Source organism: Chelonia mydas, chromosome 14, assembly GCF_015237465.2.
Source record: "Chelonia mydas isolate rCheMyd1 chromosome 14, rCheMyd1.pri.v2, whole genome shotgun sequence".
NCBI lineage: Eukaryota > Metazoa > Chordata > Testudines > Cheloniidae > Chelonia > Chelonia mydas.
The window spans coordinates 39,246,858-39,265,341 of NC_051254.2; the positions used below are offsets into that span (position 1 = coordinate 39,246,858).

General features: G+C 54.3%; 1 protein-coding gene across 7 annotated transcripts; it reads left to right on the top strand.

The window, feature by feature from the left end:
- Positions 1-1,843: 1,843 nt before the first annotated feature.
- LOC102938066 (zinc finger protein 345) lies at positions 1,844-12,595 on the top strand. Of its 7 annotated transcripts, none has more exons than XM_037913982.2 (5): positions 1,844-2,045; positions 3,945-4,058; positions 6,610-6,681; positions 7,843-7,959; positions 8,298-12,595. In XM_037913982.2, the coding sequence occupies exons 2-5, from the start codon at positions 4,025-4,027 to the stop codon at positions 10,589-10,591; spliced, it is 2,517 nt and encodes an 838-aa protein (XP_037769910.1). In that variant the 5' UTR covers positions 1,844-2,045; positions 3,945-4,024; the 3' UTR covers positions 10,592-12,595. The 7 variants fall into 7 exon arrangements, with proteins under 7 accessions (XP_037769910.1, XP_043383951.1, XP_037769913.1 ...); XM_043528016.1 differs by having other exon boundaries at positions 1,890-2,045; positions 3,945-4,913; XM_037913985.2 differs by having other exon boundaries at positions 1,890-2,045; positions 6,613-6,681.
- Positions 12,596-18,484: the final 5,889 nt, after the last annotated feature.

Consider the following 18,484-nt stretch of genomic DNA (forward strand, 5'->3'; position numbering starts at 1 on the left):
GGGTGTTTTTACAGCTTTCCAATGCAGGGGTTCTCAACCTGTTCCCTTCTGGCTTCGGCTTCAGCCCGGGTGGCGGGGCTCGGGGCCCCAGGCTTCAGTCCTGAGGCAGGGCCAGATTCACTTTTTGTGGGCCCGGCGCCAAATATGGGCACCCCTGGGGGCAATGGAGCTGGTGCAGAGAGGTCGGTCCCCGGAACGAGGGGCCAGCCGGGAGCGATGGGGCATAGCATGGCGGGGGCGTCCCCGCTCCGTCCAGCCCAGCCCAGTGCGAGGGCAAACTGGCAGTTGCCAGATGCACAGTGGCCTGCCCGGCCCTGTGCTGCCAGTGTGCCCCTTGGCCTTGGAGGTGGGCCCATGCTGTGCCACACATCCCCCCCCCCTCGCAACACCCCACCCCCGACTCCCTAAGGCCAGAGCCCCCCCCGACCCAATATGCCCAGCGCCCCCCTCACACCCTCCCACAAATGCACAGCACCCTGCACAACACCACCCCTGCCCAGTGCCCCCCTGCCCAGAGTGGCCTCACCGCAACTGCCCAGCACCCCACACAGAACCCCCATTCCCTAGTGGCCCGACACACACAGATCTTCCCCGCCCCCTCACAGCCCAGCACCCCCCTCCCCAGTCTCCTCCAAGCCCCACGTCCCCACCCCCTGCCTCCCCGCCGCACTCACCAGCCCTGCTGGGGGGCGACTGTGTCTGTCGGCCTCAGCCGGCAGCGTGGCCAGGTCTGGTCTGGTTCCCGGGCCGGGAATCGCTGCGGCCCCTCGGGAGTGGTGAGAACAGCCAGGCCAGGGCTTGCCCCGGCCGGGCTCCCTCAGGACCCACTTGCCTGGAGGGGCCCAGCCAAGCCCCCCTCACTGCTCCCCCCCAAACTGCCCGAGGCTGGCCAGGCTTCTGCACCAGTCCCAGGTGGCTCAGCTCTGGGAAGACGGGGGGGGCTCCACAGGTGGTGGGAAGCAGAGACTGCCCGGAGCCGGAGGTGCACTGGGGTCCGGCCAGGGGGCAGAGAGGAGCCGGCGGGTGGGGCCAGGGAGCGGAGCCCTTGGCGGGCCGGCCAAGAGGAGCAAGCGGGGGGCAGGTGGGGAGCCAGGGGGTTGGCGGGGTTTCGGGGCGCAGTGCAAGCAGAGCAGGCCGGGGCCCCTTCCAAGCATGGGCCCGGCTCCATGTCGCCATTGTGAACCCGGCACTGGCCCCAGGCGGTGGGGTTTCGGCTTCCTGCCCTGGGCCCAGGCGAGTCTAATGCCGGCCTTGCTTGGCGGCCCCCCTGAAACCTGCTCACACCCCCCAAGGGGGCCCCAGACCCCTGGTTGAGGACTATTCCAACGTATTCAGGCCCGACTTCTCCCGGCCCTGCGTTTCTCTGACGCTATAAGCTCCGAGCGAGCCCTGGCGTGCGTCTCCCCTCTTCCCGTTTCGGGGGCAGGCGGGACCCTCTGGGCGGGCGGGGAAGCCCTCCAACGAAGCCCCAGAGCGGGCGCAAAGATTGGCCGGCGTGGCGCAGCGCTCGGCTCGCCCTTCCGGCCGGGACCCCAGGGGGAGCGGCTGCCCTTCTCCCCCCTGATCGCTCTCCACCTCGAAGGGGACCCCGACCGACGGGGCCGTGGCCCCGGGGGGAGGCTGGGGGGTAGGGTGGGCCCAACCCTTGCAGGATGGCCCTGGAGCCGCCGGGAACGAAAGGTTCGTGGTTCACCCAGGATCATGTCCTGTGGGGAAAGCTCCTCCAGGGACTGGGCTCCTGCCTGGCTCGCGGCTCTGTCCCCGGGGTTGGGGAGCCTGGGGATGGGGTGTCCCCCCCCCCCTTGGCTGTCCCCACTAGAGGGCCCTGGTTATTGCACGAGCTGCAGCGTTTCTTCCTTGCACTCGCTGCTACCTCCGGGGGTTGAGTTTCCTGGGCGAGACGGATGCAGCCGCAGTTCCGGGAGCCAGCCCGGGGTTGAGCCGCTGCTGGCCGGGGTGGGGGGAGCCCCCTCCGCGCCCAGCCCTGGGGTGGGGGGGCTTTCTCCGGGCTCTGCCCGCACCAGCCCCTGAGCCGGAGCCTGCAGGTGATGGGGAGACCTGGGGGCGGGCGGGCGGGGGGGGAAGCGCTGGGGCCGGGGGCAGCAAACCCGCCCAGGAATCAGAGGCCAAGTCTCCCAGGCAGAGGGGGAAGGAGACAAAAAAGCGGGGGGGGAGGCAGAAAAAAAAAGGGGGGGCGGAGTCAGAAGGGGGGAAAGATACGCCCAGTCCCCCCCAAATCTGCCCCGGCCCATTGGCATCACCCTGGACAGACTGACTGTCCTGGGGACAAGCTGAAGAGCTGAGAGAGGAAAAGCCAGTTCCTGCCCCCAGCCCGATCTAGGGGATTGGAGGGGGGGGATGCGCTGCTTTGTGGGGGACAGTGCCAGGGAAAATCCCCCAGAACCGCCCCTTTGATTCGGCCCTTTTCTAGCGTTTGCCTCGGAGACACTGTTCCTTGGCACGGGGTCCCCGGTGGGTTTCGTCCTGCTGGGAGGGGCCGGGTCTGCGCTGGAAGAAAGAGACCCGGCGTTGGGGTCTTAAAAACGTCCAGCAAGGAACAGACAAGGAATTGCCAGGCTGAGCCGGAGCAGGGGCCTTTGTGGCGCCACCAGCCGCTCCAGAAAACCGCCTAGCGCAGTGGGTGCTCGACCCTTTTCCTCATTTGCGGACCCCCTAAAAAATTTCAAATGCAGGTGTGGATCCCTTTGGAAATCTTAGACGTAGTCTGCAGTACCCCTGGGGGTCTGCAGAGCACAGGTTGAGAACCAGTGGTCTATGGTAACGACAACCTTTCGCAGACCCCTTAGACATAGTCTGTGGAGCCCCAGGGATCTGCGGACCACCGGTTGAGAACCACTGGCCTACCAGACAATGGTGGACTCAGGTGCCTCCCTATCCCTCTTAGCCAGGGGTTAGTGCAAGTCCTGAAGGATTCGGGGTTAGATCCCGTCCCAACCACCGGCTTATGTCGGTCATCCTTCCACACTGTATAAAAATGCGCGTATAGTATTACGAAGATTGAAGTCTGGACAGCTGGATCTGACGGCATAAACCTAAAGACCCAGCTTCCGTAGCTCATAATCTGTGGCTGACAGGGTGAAGCCAATTAGGGGGATGGGGCAAAATCACTGTTGTTAGCCTGCAATATATACTGTTTGAGGCATTGGCTGTTGCACAGTGCAGTCCCTAGAGGGAGACAAAAACACATATGGTATTAACCTTGGGAACAGAGGAATTGGCTGTTGCACCGTGCAGCCACTAGATGGAGACAAAAAACTTACGTGGTGTTAGCCTTGGGTACACTGAGGCACTGGCTGTTGCACGGTGCAGCCACTAGAGGGAGACAGAAACCCCACCTCGTGTTCTCCTGGGTTAGACATCCCAGAGTGGGAGGATGGGAACAGAGTAGTTCCAAAAAAATTTCCAAGAGAACATTTTCCCACTGGAAAATGCCATTTCTTCGACATCAAAACATTCTGCGGGAACTTGTCGGTTTCTGCAGAAATTTCATTTCGGAACGACTGGTTTTTTCCCACGTTTATTTGGTTTTCTGTTCTATTATAAAGAACAATAGAACACACCATTTAAAAAAGCCCAAATCAAATTGAAACATTTCAGTTTTATTGAAATAAGACATTTTGGTTGCCCCGACAGAAGGCGATTTTTGTTTTGTTTTTTTTTTAAACAGGACATGTGGACATTTTTCTCCTTGCGGAATGAAAGCCAGATTTCAAAATCCCAGGATTTCCCTTGAAACGGAAATTCTGGTGCCCACCCAGCTCGAGTTGGGATGCCCACCTAGTCCCCCCCAAAACAGGGGAATTGCTGATTTCAGGAACCGCCACCAGATTCCAGAGCAAAGCAGCCAGCCTGCCACCCTGAGCTGGTGGGATTTTCCAGGGAGCAGCTGGTACTGAGTGGGGGGTGCTTCTTTTTTCCCCCAGGAGCTGGTAGCTTTCCATGAGGAGTCAGCGCCTCTCTGCAGGGTGCAGCAGGCTGGCGGAGAGCCCTCCGCAGGGACGCCATGCAGGAGAATTATGAGACGCTGATATCTCTGGGTAAGGATTCACTCTCCCTCGCTTAGTGGTTTGTCTGATAGGCCTGAAGGAACGTGAGCGCCTTGGATTTCTGCAGGGAGAAGATCAGCCCCTAGAGATCCCATGAGAGACAGAGAGAGAGAGACCGTTTTCCACACCACACACCCCTCTTCTCCCTGAGGGACATTCAGAAACAGCCAAGTTGCTAACCTCCCCAGAGACTTCAGTGGGGGCAGAAGGGCTGTAGGTACTTGTGCTTCACAGTGGCTAGCAGGTTTGCACCTCTGGCTAGCAAGTATCCGCTCAGTTTTCCCCAGCCCTGCCTCCTTACAGATTTCCCCTTGTCTCTGCACCTGGAGAATCCAAGCCAGAGATCTTTCCCCTGCAGAGTTCTTTTAGGGTGCGTCTACACTGCGCATTGAGCCCGGGCTCTGACTCTGGTTTCAGCCCAAGCCCCTCTTCTGTCTGCACACAAATCATTCTGACTCGGGTCGGTGAGCACGCAGGACCGAGGACCCTACTTAGATGGGTGAGAGGCCGAGTCCCGCTGTGGCCCGAGGCCAAGCCCTGTCGTTTTGCAGTGTGGACACAGCTCAAGCCGCAGACCTGAGCGCAGTGTGGACGTGTTGCCCCGGCTCTGAGACCCGGGGCTAGCAACTGTAAGCCCAGATTTACAATGCAGTGCAGACACTCAAGCGCCGACTTGGAAACACCACGTTCAGAAGGCAGGATCCAGATTGACAGTGTGATGTGGATATGCCGTGAGCACTTGCTGTTTGAGCAAGCCTGGTGCAGTGGTGAGGGTCTTCGCGTTGGGTGGGGGAAACCAGCCTTCGATTCCCTGCTCTGCCATGGACTGTGTGTGCGTGATCTTGGGTAAGTCACTTAGGGAACGTCTACATGGCCAACGACAGCCCGCCCCCGTCCCTAAGCTTCAGAGCCGAAGCTCCGACCTGAACGTCTACATGGCTATTTTCAGCGCCGGAGTGGAGTCTGTCAGCCTGGGCTCTGGGACTCACTGCCGCGGACTGCTGCTTGCAGTGTAGACGCACCCTTAGTGTTTCTGGACCTCAGGTTCTGGTCTGTAACACGGGGATAACAGCTCTGCCCTATATTTAGGGCCCGACCAAATTCACAGCCGTGAAAAATATGTCACGGACCATGAAATCTGGACTTCTGTGCGCTTTTACTCTATGCTGTTTGGTGAAAGTATACAAAAGTACACAATGTTTCTCAAACTGGGGGTCCCCACCCAAAAGGCTATTATGTGGGGGGGGTCACGGTATTGCCACCCTTCCTTCTGTGCTGCTGCTGACAGCAGTGCTGCCTTCAGAGCTGAGTACCCAGCCAACAGCTGCTGCTCTCCGGCCCCCCAGCTCTGACAACAGCACAGAAGGAAGGGTGGCAATACCGTGACCCCCCTACAATAGATTTGCGACCCCCTTTTGGGTCGGGACCCCCAGTTTGAGAAACGCTGAGCCTGAAGGGCTTGGCGTGTTTCTATTTTGCCGTTTTTAACTACCTAGTCATGTTTGGTTACAGCACCGTGAAATTTAAGATTTAAATATCTGAAACTGTGACATGCAAGATTTTTAAAATGTTATGGCTGTGAAATTTACGCAAATGGGCCATGAATTTGGCAGGGCCCTACCGATATAGAGGACAATACGTTATTCACCGACAGCAGTCAAATCCTGTCTGTGTCGGAAAACATCAATTTCATCGCACATGCACAAAGCAAGGAAAATCTATTTCATAAGAACATAAGAACGGCCCTACTGGGTCAGACCGAAGGTCCATCTAGCCCAGTGTCCTGTCTTCCCACAGTGGCCAATGCCAGGTGCCCCAGAGGGAATGAACAGAACAGGTCATCATCAAATGATCCATCCCCTGTCACCCATTCCCAGCTTCTGGCAAACAGAGGATTTCCAGTGATAATCATCAAAATTCGCGGCTGGACAAAGCAAGGAAAATGCCGCTGGAGAACTTAGTAGAGTTTGATTTAAGGCAATTTACTTGGTAGATTCCTAGGCCAGACGAGACCACTGTAAACATTTCGTCTGACCTCCTGTCTAATACAAGCCAGAGAACTCCCCGAAATAATTCCTAGAGCAAGATCTGATGTGAGGTTGACCATTTGTGTGTTAACCATTATAAAACTTTAACTTTCTGAATCGCAATGTCTACTGTCATTAGAGAATTATTGTCGGGGGTCGCCCCCCATAATTTCCCACAACCGTGGGCACTGAAATTGGTGATAATTTTTAAAAATGCTTAAAAATAAACCTGGGTGTTCTCCATCAAAATGATACCAAAATAAAAATTGAATTCTCCCAAAGCCAATTAGAGACTGAAAGGAGCTCAGATGCTGTGGCAATAAGGAGCCACGTAAGAGAGATCTGAAGTCCATGGAAAGTCAGTGGTCATGCAGCAGACCCTGCACTGTTGATCTATCTTCTTTCGCCTTGCGCTGCTTTTGCTAAGGGAGGGGGAGCTGGGCTGGTGGTTGTCCCAAGCAAGACCGTCCCGGCCTGCGGTGCGTCTAATCGCCGTCTCATCCGTTTCTTGTTAGCAGAAGAGATGGCCATCAGCATGCCGCGGATCACCGCGATGGCCGAATCCCACCGCAGGGAGCTGGTGTCGGGTAAGTCCCTGCAAGTCAGAGATGACGAGAGATTTGCAAAAGTTGTTAGTGACTTAGGAGGGTGGGGGCCCCAATTTGAGCCACCTCTCAAGGAGGCCTGAAAGCCCCGAGCAGAGCTGGATTAAATGTCTCGGATTAACTTTTTGTGGAGGAAAACTACAGCGGCAGCGACCCCAAAGCGTTGTGCGAATTGGTGCCTGTTGCGGCCGAAAAAAGATAAAAAAAATTCTGGAAAATTGAAGTGTTTTGACTTTTTCCCAAACGAAACTGTTCAATTTTCCGCTTCGAGAGGACATTTTGTTTCAAACGTCTCCTTTTCCTTAAGCGAACAAACAAGTCAGCAAAACCGTTCCAGAACGGTCAAAATCCAAACCCAAGGGTTGGCGTTTGGTCAAAAGGAAATGTTGCGTTCGACCCCAAATGAATGGGGTTTTTACCGTTTTGGTTTCCCCAAAATTCAAAAAAAAAAAAGTAAATCATTTTTGGTTCGACCCGAGACGATGTTTTCCCCCCTCAATTTCTTTGGAACAGCCGGTGAACCAAAAGATCTGTATTCACCCAGCCGCCCTCTGCCCTTTAAGGGATGTCAGGTTCTGGTTGTCCCAGTAATGACGAGTGGCTCTTGCTACTTAAAGCCAACGGGATTTTGTACTTGATCTGTTGGCTGAGGGGCTTCCATGGGGAAGGCTTTCGCCCAGCTGAATAATTCAGCCTGGAATTTCCAAAAAATCCTGACGGATTCCTGTGTCCAGATCCCACAGGATTTGGGCCCACAATGGCCATCTGCTGCCTTGGGCTTTGAAAGGGAGTTAGGGAAAAGATACTGGATTTGTATCATTTTCCCTTTGCGTCTTTCTGATCCGTCTACCTAGGTCAAGGTGTCAAATGCATGTCGTGGAGATGGTCCAATCCCCTTCTAATCATGGACCATGTGCTGGAGTCAATCCATGTCTCTCACTGTGTCTCTGTGCAGTGCCTGGCACGATGGGGCCCTGATCCCAGCTGGGGCAGGGACTGTCTCCCGCTGTTTGTCTGTGCAGCGCCCGGCACAACGGGGCCCTGATCTCAGTTAGAGCCTCTATGTACTGCTGTAAAACAATCAACCCAGCCTGATTAGTATCCCATCAAAACTTAATCTGTCCTCTTCTCTCCTCCTGCCAGCGGGATTTCCGATTTCTAAACCTGACCTGCTCTCCTGGATGGAACGAGGGGAAGAACCATGGGTCCCAGATCTCCAGGCCTCTGAGGACAGGGAGATCCCGAGAAGTAGCAGCCCAGGTGAGCAGGAGTAAAGCCAAGGAGAAAACCACATACGAGTGAAATATTTAGACTGTGAGCTTTTGGGGGCAGGGGCAGTCTCTTGCTGTGTGTCTGTGCAACACCGGGCCCAACGGGGCCCTGATCTCAGCTGGGGCAGGGACTGTCTCTCCCTGTGTGTCTGGGCAGTGCCCGGCCCAACGGGGCCCTGATCTCAGCTGGGGCAGGGACTGTCTCTCGCTGCGTGTCTGTGCAGCGTCCGGCACAACGGGGCCCTGATCTCACTCAGTTTCTCTAGGTTCTGCAGTGGGGAGATCCTCCTCCCTCGTGACTCACATCTGGATTCTCTTTCCCTGTAGGCGAAGGGTCAGCGAGCGAAGAGGAGGAGGAGGAAGAGGAAGAGGAGGAGCAGCCACCAGGATCTCCTGGGAAAACAGAGCCGCAGGGGACATCCCCGGACAAAGAGGAGGTGGAGAATCCCAGCCCGGGGCCGGATGGGAAGCTCCAGAACTTGGATGGGAAGAATCAGGACAAACCTGCAGGCCAGACGGTAGTCCCCAAGCAGCCGCCGGCACCCGCGGGGGTGGACAAGGCATTTCGCTGCGCCGAGTGCGGGAAGACCTTCAGCCAGCGGTCCAACCTGGTCCGGCACCAGCGCCTCCACGCCACAGACAAGCCCCACAAGTGCCCCGAGTGCGAGAAGAGCTTCAGCGAGCCGGCGGCGCTGGCCCGGCACCAGAAGTCCCACGCGGCCGGGAAGCCCTTCCAGTGCGGGGACTGCGGGAAGGGCTTCAACTGGAGCTCCCACCTGGAGCGGCACCGGCGCATCCACACCGGCGAGCGGCCCTACGAGTGCGAGGACTGCGGGAAGGGCTTCAGCGTCAGCTCCCACCTGGAGCGGCACCGCCGGGTCCACACCGGCGAGCGGCCCTACAAATGCGAGGAGTGCGGCAAGCGCTTCACCGTCAGCTCCACCCTGACCCAGCACCGCCGGGTCCACGCCGCCGACAAGCCTCACCGGTGCCAGGACTGCGGCAAAGCCTTCGGGCTGGGCGCTGCCCTCCTGGCCCACCAGCGGAAGCACCGGGGGGAGAAACCTTTCCAGTGCCCCGAGTGCGGCAAAGCCTTCAGCTTCACCTCCCACCTGGAGCGGCACCGGCGTGTCCACACCGGGGAGCGGCCCTTCCAGTGCGACGACTGCGGGAAGAGCTTCAGCCGCAGCTCCCACCTTTACCGGCACCGGCGCGTCCACACCGGGGAGAAGCCGCGGAAATGCGCCGACTGCGGGAAGAGCTACCACCTCAGCGCCGCCACCGTGGCCCAGCTCCAGGCCGCGCCTGCCGGCAGCGGGAGGGATCCCACCAAGTGTGCCGACTGCGGGCGCCGGCGCGTGCCGCCGCCGGTCACCGTGCCAGAGCCCCCCCCGGCGCCTTTGGGCTGCGCAAATAAGCCCCACAAGTGCCCCGAGTGCGGGAAGGGCTTCGGACAGAGCTCCTCGCTGGTGAAGCACCAGCGGATCCACACCGGCGAGCGGCCCTTCCAGTGCGGCGAGTGTGGCAAACGCTTCGGCTGGTGCTCGGCCCTCATCAAGCACCGGCGCATCCATACCGGGGAGCGGCCGTACCGCTGCGGTGACTGCGGGAAGGCTTTCAGTGTCAGCTCCCACCTCGACCGGCACCAGCGCGTCCACGCCGGCGACAAGCCACACCGCTGCCCTGAGTGTGGGAAAGGCTATGGCGAGCCGGCGGCGCTGGCCAAGCACCAGAAATCCCACGCCGCCGGGAAGCCCTTCCAGTGCGGGGACTGTGGGAAGGGCTTCGCTTGGAGCTCCCACCTGGAGCGGCACCGGCGCATCCACACCGGGGAGCGGCCCTACGAGTGCGGGGACTGCGGGAAAGGCTTCAGCGTCAGCTCCCACCTGGAGCGGCACCGCCGGGTCCACACCGGCGAGCGGCCCTACAAATGCGACGAGTGCGGCAAGGCCTTTGCCGTCAGTTCCACCCTGGCCCAACACCAGAGGGTCCACTCCGGCGGCCGGCCCCACCGCTGCAAGGACTGCGGGAAGCGGTTCGCGGCGGGGGCCCAGCTGCTGGCCCACCAGCGGGCCCACCGGGGCGAAAAGCCCTACCCCTGTGGTGTCTGCGGCAAGAGCTTCGGCTTCATCTCCCACCTGGAGCGGCACCGGCGCGTCCACACCGGCGAGAAGCCGTACAAGTGCCCCGACTGCGGCAAGGCCTTCAGCCGCAGCTCCCACCGCAACCGCCACCAGCGCGCCCACGCCACCACCGCCCAACACCGGCCCTTTAAGGGAGGGGGCGTGGCTGAGGCCGAGAAAGGCTCCGCCCCCTCTGTCCCGACCAAACCACAGAGAGGCCCGGCCGCCGCCACCGGTGCCGAGGCTGCCCTCTCCCTCCTGCCAACCTGGTGGGCGGAAGGGGAGAGAAGGAGCAGCCAGCCCCCGGCCTGGGCGGAGGACGCCACAGCAGCATCCGTGCCCTTCCCCCACGCTGCCGGGGGGCTGCGGGGATGGGGCATGAAAGCCTTCCCTGCCCCGGACGTGGCTCCCACCCCATGGCGGCTGGGGGATGGCAGCTCAGGCTGGGCGTCCGCCCTGCCCCAGGAGGCCTGGCCCCAGCTGCCGCCCACTTCCTAACCAGCCTCCCGTCCTTCTCCGGAGCTGTTTACCGGGGCCAGTGGCTTCCCGCCCCCTTCCCAAAACGGGGGGACGGGCAGCAGGCCCTCCTCTCTAGACTGGCAGGCCCCCAGGAAGGGGACAGACAGTGGGTGCTCCTGGCAGCTGTTGGGCGCTAACCCAGCCACCCCACAGGGCAGGGAGACAGCCTGACCAACGAGAGGTGGTCTCCCGCCACGCACGCACCCACCCACTCCCTGTCCCATGGCCGCCCCTGGCCTGAGGATGCGTCACCCCAGAGAGCCCAGGCTCACCCCCGGATCCCATGCCTGAGGGGGATGGGAACCAGAGCCAGAGGGGAGGAGGTCACTTGAGTAGTGGGGAGGCGTGGGGGGTGAGAATTTGCAGGGGAGGGGGGTGAATTAAGCACCTGGAGCACAAAGGAGGAGGTGAGGACGAGGTGCTGGGAGGAGGCTGCATTGTGCGTTTTGGGGGGTAGGGTTGCCACCAGTCCGGTTTTCACCCAGACAGTCTGGCTTTTGGCTTGCGTGTCTGGGTGCCATTTGACAGGCCCTGATGGCCGTTTTTTTTAATGGTGGGGGGAAGAGGCGGAGCAGGGGTGTGGGACATCAAGGAAAGAGGTGAAGAAGTGGGCGGGGCCTTGGGGGAAGAGACGGAGAAAGGGGAGGGGCCTTGGGGGAAGAGGCAGAGAAGGGGGCAGGACCTTGGGGAAGAAGCCAAGCAAGGGGTGGGGCTTCAGGGGTCCAGTTACCAGCCATTAGAAAGGTGGTCAACTTATTGGGGGGGCTGGCAGAGGTGCGGACTTGTATTTGGGGAACTGGGTGGGGATGGTTGATGAGGGGTGCAGGCGGCTGGGGTGCTAGCAGGGCCAAGGAGAGCCTGCCTCTTGACTGAGCATTGTGGGAAGGAAGAATCTCATCTCCACACTCAGCTCAGCGTCACATTTGTACCATTCCCCCCCCCCCCCCTGCAACCTGAGTGCCCCTTTTATATGATTCCCCAAAATCCTGAGTGGTACATTTATACTGTTCCCCAATAGCCCCCCACACTGTCACATTTGTACCGTTAGGCGGGTGATCATTCACATTTCTGATTCAGGGGACGTTTCACAGGAGGCTCCAGGATTTTCGCCGGCACCAACACTGACAATTGAGCATGGGAGGCAGAGACCCCCACGGGGGAAGCAAGTGAGACCCCGATCTCATTACCAACATGAGAGACAGTCAGGAGTGAAAGGAGGAGAGGTAGGGAGGCTGGATCTGGGACAAGTCCAGGTTTGCTCTTTGGAAGTCAGTGTCTGAGCACTCGTTGCACGGGTGAGAAGCCAGAAATATCTGGGGTGGCAGGTGCTGATCTCTGTGTCTACAAATGATGCTGCAGAAGGACTAAAGGGGGGTGTCTCCCCCCAGTTCCTCAAGAGGGCAAATCTGACCTGAGAAGGAAGCCAGAAGAGAGAATAGTCCAGGCCGCATCAGAACCCAGGCCAATCCCCTCCACTGAAGCCGCAGAAAGGCCTGACAGCCCAGCTGTTGTCCAGGTGGGGACAACAGAGACCCTGTCTGTCACACTCACCCCCACAGGTACACTCGCACCAAGGGGCTAGAACTGGGATTGGAGACAGAGACTCTGCTGGAACCTGTCCCCTGTCTGGGAGAGCGGCTGCCAGCAGAGAAGGAGTTAACATTACAATGTCCTGTAACTGTAACAACTGATTCCTTACCTCTCACTAAACCCAGATCCTGGGATTTCCTGGGGCTGGGTCATTTGGTTTTAGAACTCGATTCATTTGTCTGTCTGTTTGCTTGTCATTCCTTTTAACTTAGTAAGGCTCTTTACTGTTTGGGGTGACGGGACCTAGGATCAGCCATGGACTCTGATATCTTTCCCCTGTAAATGCAGCCCGCCTGGATCGGGATCAGTGCATTCGGCTTGGGCAGAAGGGTTCTTTAATTTTATTTCTTGCTTTTCACTAGCTGTAATAAAGTAGCACTTACATTTCCAACATTCCCAGAGTCCGGAGTCCTCTGTTCTGAAAAAACTTGAGTCACAATGGGCCTTAGATGGGGTGCAGGAGTCTCCCAAAAAGTCAAGACTTTATACTTAGATTGTAAACTCCTTGAGGCAGGGACTATCTGGTCTCTGTTTTGTACAGCGCCTGGCACAGCGGGGTCGTGGTCCGTGACTGAGGTTCACAGGCACTGTAATAATATAAATAATCAATGATAGTATTAATTTGATTTCAATTAGAGAATGAGAAAAGTTTCATATGGAAAAACAAATCCTTAACTCATTTGAGTTAAGGTTCTATTTTTTTTCCTCCTCTTGGACATTCTGAGGCCAGAGTTAAGGTTCTTTTTCTTTTCTCCCCTTTGGAGTTACTAAGATCAGAGTTAATTTTTCTCCTGCCGAAGTCAGGGTTAAGGTGGCTTGCTAGTTTCAATGTGCAATACGCAATATTTGATTTGAGTGACTCTCTGAGCCATGTGGATATTTCACTATTTAGATGCTCTTCTTTTCATCCTTCCATGCCATTGTTTTAAATCTCTAGGGGTTTAATTGACTGCCGAGGTTTTTTTTTTTTTTTAACAGGAAGGAGCAACTTTAATTTGATGTTAACTCAGATTTTTGATTCTTGATGAGAATAAAATGCCATCATAGGGTATCAACCTACGATATCAAGTATAGATGTGAGATGTGTAAATCTATACCTGTGTGTATTCCCCTACAAATAAATACGATTCATAGTTTCTCTGGCCAGAAGGGACCATTGGGATAATCTAATCTAACCTCCTTTTATACCACAGGCCAGAGTATTCTGCCAGAATAATTCCTAGAGCATATTTGGTGGAATAATTTAGGGTATTAATTTTGGGTACCTCATGCTCCTTTCCTACCAATGCCCTCAATAAAGATGAAGCGACTCAGCAAATAAGGTTACCTGAATTTCCTGTAGGTTTGCTGGTTGGCAAGGGGAAACTAAACGGGCCCAGGTAGGTTTGTTTGTTTGTTTGTTTGTTTGTTTGTTTGTTTGTTCTGGGAGCAGAGCAAGAGAAGTTTGTGAGCAGATGAGCTGCCTGAAAAGGGAACTACTTATATTGGGCTAAAACCGCAAGGCTGAGGCGGAAACAGGTGGATGAGAACAGAACTGATGAAGCTGGACTAGACGAGGCTATTAAAGTGGGGGGGGTGGGGGTTCGAATGTTAGTTGGAGCGGACCTGTGTGAAAACTGCTCCGGTGAGGTCTGGCGGAGAGCAGGTTGATTCGGTGGCGTCCGGCTCTGCTTTACATAAAGCCCCGGCGGGCGGGAGAGCGAGTGCAGTAGTGAGAATGAGCGGGGAGCGGCGGGGTGGTTTGGCCGCGGTAGGGGAGCGGCTGGCGGCTATTGCCCGCAGCGCGGTGGCGGCGGGAGTGGAGCTGCGAGCCGCGTTGCAGGAGGAAGGACCGGTGGCGGTAGCTGTAGCGGCGGAGCCCGAAGGCGGCCAGGCGCTGCAGCCGGAGAAGATTGAGGCGAGCTCGTCCGTATTGGTTAGGCTGGGTGAGCTCAGGCTGAAACCGCTGAGGAGTGGGGGCGCAGAGCGGGAACCAGGTACTTAAAGGGGGTTGGGGAAAACTCGGGGGTTTCTGCTGGGGATCAGGGTACAGTGAAGTACACAGTAGAGGCAGTTTAGTAGGGTAGGGCTCTCTAGATTGCTAGGGGAGTTTTAAAGAGAACGTGGTTTGGTAAGCGTTACTCCTCTATGGAGCTTGTCAGTACAGTTCTGAATAGATTGTCATCTTCGGTTTAGTTTGTTTTATTTATCTTAGGTTCATTTTTTTGCAGTTAGGATCAGCCCTTCACCAAACACCTATGATCTTAATTCTGTGTGTTTTTTCTTTTACTCTTTTTTTTGGGGGGGGGGGGGGGGGGGATAGAAGTGGGTTGTTTTTTCTGTTCTTTAACATTGCTTTGTAAAGAAACGTCCTATCTTTCTGCTCCTAGGGATTTACTGCCTAGGTGGGGTTTCGTGATAGTATTTTTCAGGTACTAAATAAAAACATATTGAAAGTAGACTGGGGATTCTCAAACCTCACTGCACCACAACCCCCTTCTGACAACAAAAATTTCTGTGTGACCCACAGGAGAGGGGACTGAAGCCTGAGCCCACCCAAGCTCTGCTGCCGTGGGGGAGGGGACAGAGTCCCAGAGGTTCAGCCCCAGGGTGCCTATAAGCTGAGCCCCACGGCCTAGGGCGGCTTCTGCTTTGGCCCTGGGCAGTGGATAGGGTTGCCAACCCACCAGGAGTAGCCTGGAGTCTCCCGGAATTAAAGATAAATCTTTAATTAAAGATTGTCATGTGATGACATCTCCAGGAATATATCCAACTGAAATTGGTAACCCTAGTGGTGGGGATTGGCCTTCGACCCTGTACCCCAGCAAGCCTAAGTCAGCTCTGGTGACCCCATTAAAATGGGGTCCTGACCAACAGTTTGAGAACCACTGAGGTAGACAATCCGGGACTGTTGGTTCTGAGCTGTGGGGTGGAGATTCTGCAACAAGAGCTGTTCCAGCTTTGTGGATTAGTATGGTTGGTGTTCAGGAGTTTAGTACCTTATTCCTGTCTCCCGTTTTTGCTTTGCACACGTTTCTGTTTGTTTGTAATAGAAGCATATAGTGCTGTAAGTCGCACTTTTGATTAAAATGGGCCTTGAGGGAGTCTTCTTAAATAGATTTTGTTTCCACATACAAAAAATTCTGTATTCTAAGTTTGTTTCAGCCCAGGAGAACTAGGAGGAATTAGCAGCTCAGCATCCGATCAGTGAGAGTCCGGGGTACTCGAAGGTACAATACTCTTCAGTATGTGATTTGCTCTGTAGTGATTGCTCCCTGAAAAAAAATAGTTTTGGCTGCTGTAGGAGCCTTGTTTTAACTGCTGTGGATTCTCTAACAAGTGTCTCAGCTTGGGTTTCCTTGCAGCCCGCAGATCTGCTAAGCAGGAAGATGATAAAAGCAAGTCCCAAGAGGAACTTATCCCAGCAACCACTCCTGCACCCGGGCAGTGGGAGGAGGTGTTTGCCTTGGAGGCTCCCTCTACCATCCAGCAAGATGTGAACCAAGAGATGGGCATGTTGGCACTAGGTGAGCTGTGCAAAAAACTGAATTTATGCTGTTTAAAGGGGTTCAGATTAATGGAAGGAGGGCGAGGAAGTGCAGCTACTCCTCTCTGCTGAAAGCAAAGTGAGAATACTCACTCTGTAGTCCAGGAGTCCCTAGACTAGAGGTGCTGATTATGACTCTCCTTTTCTAGTTGCTATAATCAGCAAAAAGATGATTCATGCCTCTAGGTGCTTTCAAATTAAGTAGAAGATAAGATTGGTGGTGGGGCAAAAAGGACTGGTAAGAAGTGACTACAAGCTGAGAAGATTATGGTCCGTGTGGGCCCGGATCTCTGGCCAAACTGCTTTTTCCCACGATGCACTAGTCTTCCATCATGGGAGTCCTGTGCTGTGGTGCATCCTGGGAAAAGTAGCTTGACTCGTAGAGGAGAATGGGGATATGCGAAAACTGAAGTACAACTCTCATGACGCACTGCCAGCATTTCTAAATCAAAGTAGTTTGGTTCTTGACTTTTTGTCAAAAATTTCAGGGAGGGCGGAGACCATTTTCCAATGAGCTCTACAAGGGGTGTGTATATTCTACTAGATTTTCTTTGGCAAAGGGGAAACTTGTGTTCTATTAGATATGGGTATTCTTCCTTTTGTTTAGAAACTATTGTGAAAAACCAGGAGGCAATGAGGTCGCTGATGGCTGAGCTGGTGCAAAGCATGGGCGCTGTGGAGCAGAGGATCCGTAACATAGAGCAAGAGATGGGGCTGATCACTAGATTCACCCAGGAGCTAAATGAATTGGGTGAAGACAACTGGACTTGAAGGTGCTCATGACTTGCCCCGGGTCAGGTGCAAAACTAACTGCCCTGTTCCACATTTCACTACAGCCCCCATGGCCGTTGATCTGGGCTATAATAGTTCTTTATTGACTCTTCAATCTGCGTGTTAGGGATGAGTTTTTGTGAAGCATCTAGAGAAGTTGTTAACCAGTTCTTATGGGAGTGAGGCAGCTAAGATGCAGAGTGATTTTGCAAAAGCACTTACCTTAACAAATTAATCGGTTCTTTTGTAAGATGTGTGCAGGTTTCGAAAATGCTGAAATCTCCATTCGCTGCATTGGTAGACTTAGAAGCCTCCAAGTTGTAGAGCTTCGGAGTCAGTTGCTTCTCCTTTTCCCTAGTTGCCAAGATATTGATGGGTTCCCTAACAAAGGTTGTTGTCCCCAAAGCAAAACCATTCCCTCACTGGGTAGATTATTCTTCCTCTCACATAGGCATCAACTGATCTGGTCTCTTGGAATCCTGCCTCGGTCTAAATATCCTGATGCACAATGAACAAACAGTGGGCTGCATTAAAGGAACAAATCTATTTATCTTCTCATGAACTTCTGCAGATTGTGGTTGTATTTATAATAAAGGAAGCTTTTAGTCTCCTACCAATAACAAACAACACGAGGGATTTGTGCACGTTCCAGCTCTGTCGACCACTTTCACATTCGCTTAGAGATCCCTACAGATGGATACCTGAAAATAAAGCAGTGGCCGTTAATCTCTATTTGATCGGGGGCTCTGTTCAGTTTTTTAGCATTCAGGCGTGGAATGTAGATGCACCTGAAATGCTCATGGGGCTGGAATATTCAACTATTCTGGATTGGAAGGCTGGATAATTTTTTGTCTGACCGTAAGTCATTCAAGCAGCCTTGGCATATACCAGTGTAACAGACTTTCACTGCTACTACACGTTTTAGTCTGTATTTCCACTAATACCTGCTCTGCTTCTGGTAACCTGAATTGTTTATAGCAGATCAAATACTAGTTAAAATTCCTTGGTCAATAACTGATTTTTGGGAATTTATAAAACATGTTAGTCCATTAATATTAGGCCAGTGATAGAAGTAGTTGATGAATTTAAAACAATAAAATGTATGAGATAAATTGATTGCTTTATTAGTAAACCATATTTAATGAGGTCTAGGGGCACAGATCAGCTGGTGTAAATTTTCATGGCTTAATGTAGCTCTGGTAGCCTATACTAGGTGAGGATCTGCCCTACTGTCTTAAGAACACATGTTTAAAAAAAGGCTTGTTTTAGACGCAAGCCCCAGTCTCTGGTTTCTCTAAGAGAAAGTTTGGGATGGGTGGCTCTGAAGAGGAGCGGAGGCTGGTGGTTCTTGCCTGGCAGAAAAGTCTGCACTTTTCTATTTATATGAATGTATTTATTCCCTTTCTCCTGTTCTAATGCTTTTGGACAGAAAGTGATCTGTGTTTTACGTTTGCATAACTAAATTGGACCATGATCACGTTCACTGCACCGTAGTAAATGTTCAGCTGATGGAAAAAAATTGAGTCATTTGATTTCTCTCTCGCGCTTCCTAGCAAGCAAAGTAGATTCTTGGGGTGCAACAGCCCCTGTTCTGCAATTCCTACCAACAGGAGGTAACCCCACTGCCATTGACTGGGGAGAGTTTGGATAGAAGTAGTCATGGCATCAGTTGGGGTACATGACATTTAAGATTTGCTTGTTTGGGAAGCTATGGCACTATAGGCTAAGGTGTGAATTTAAACCAGTGTAGCTAAATTGGTATAAATCCCTGTGTGGACACTTTTATACCAGAATAAGTGTCCACACTGGCAGTTACACTGATGTAGTTAAATTGGTGTAACTTCTGTCCAGACAAACCCTAAGGAAAAAAGTCCAGCTAAACAACTGCTGAAAATTTCAATTTTCAGCAAGTTCTGTAGTTTAAGCCCATTAAGTCAGTGAGCCCTGGTGCATAATTTGTGTGTGTAGCCAGGGAAGAGTTAAGA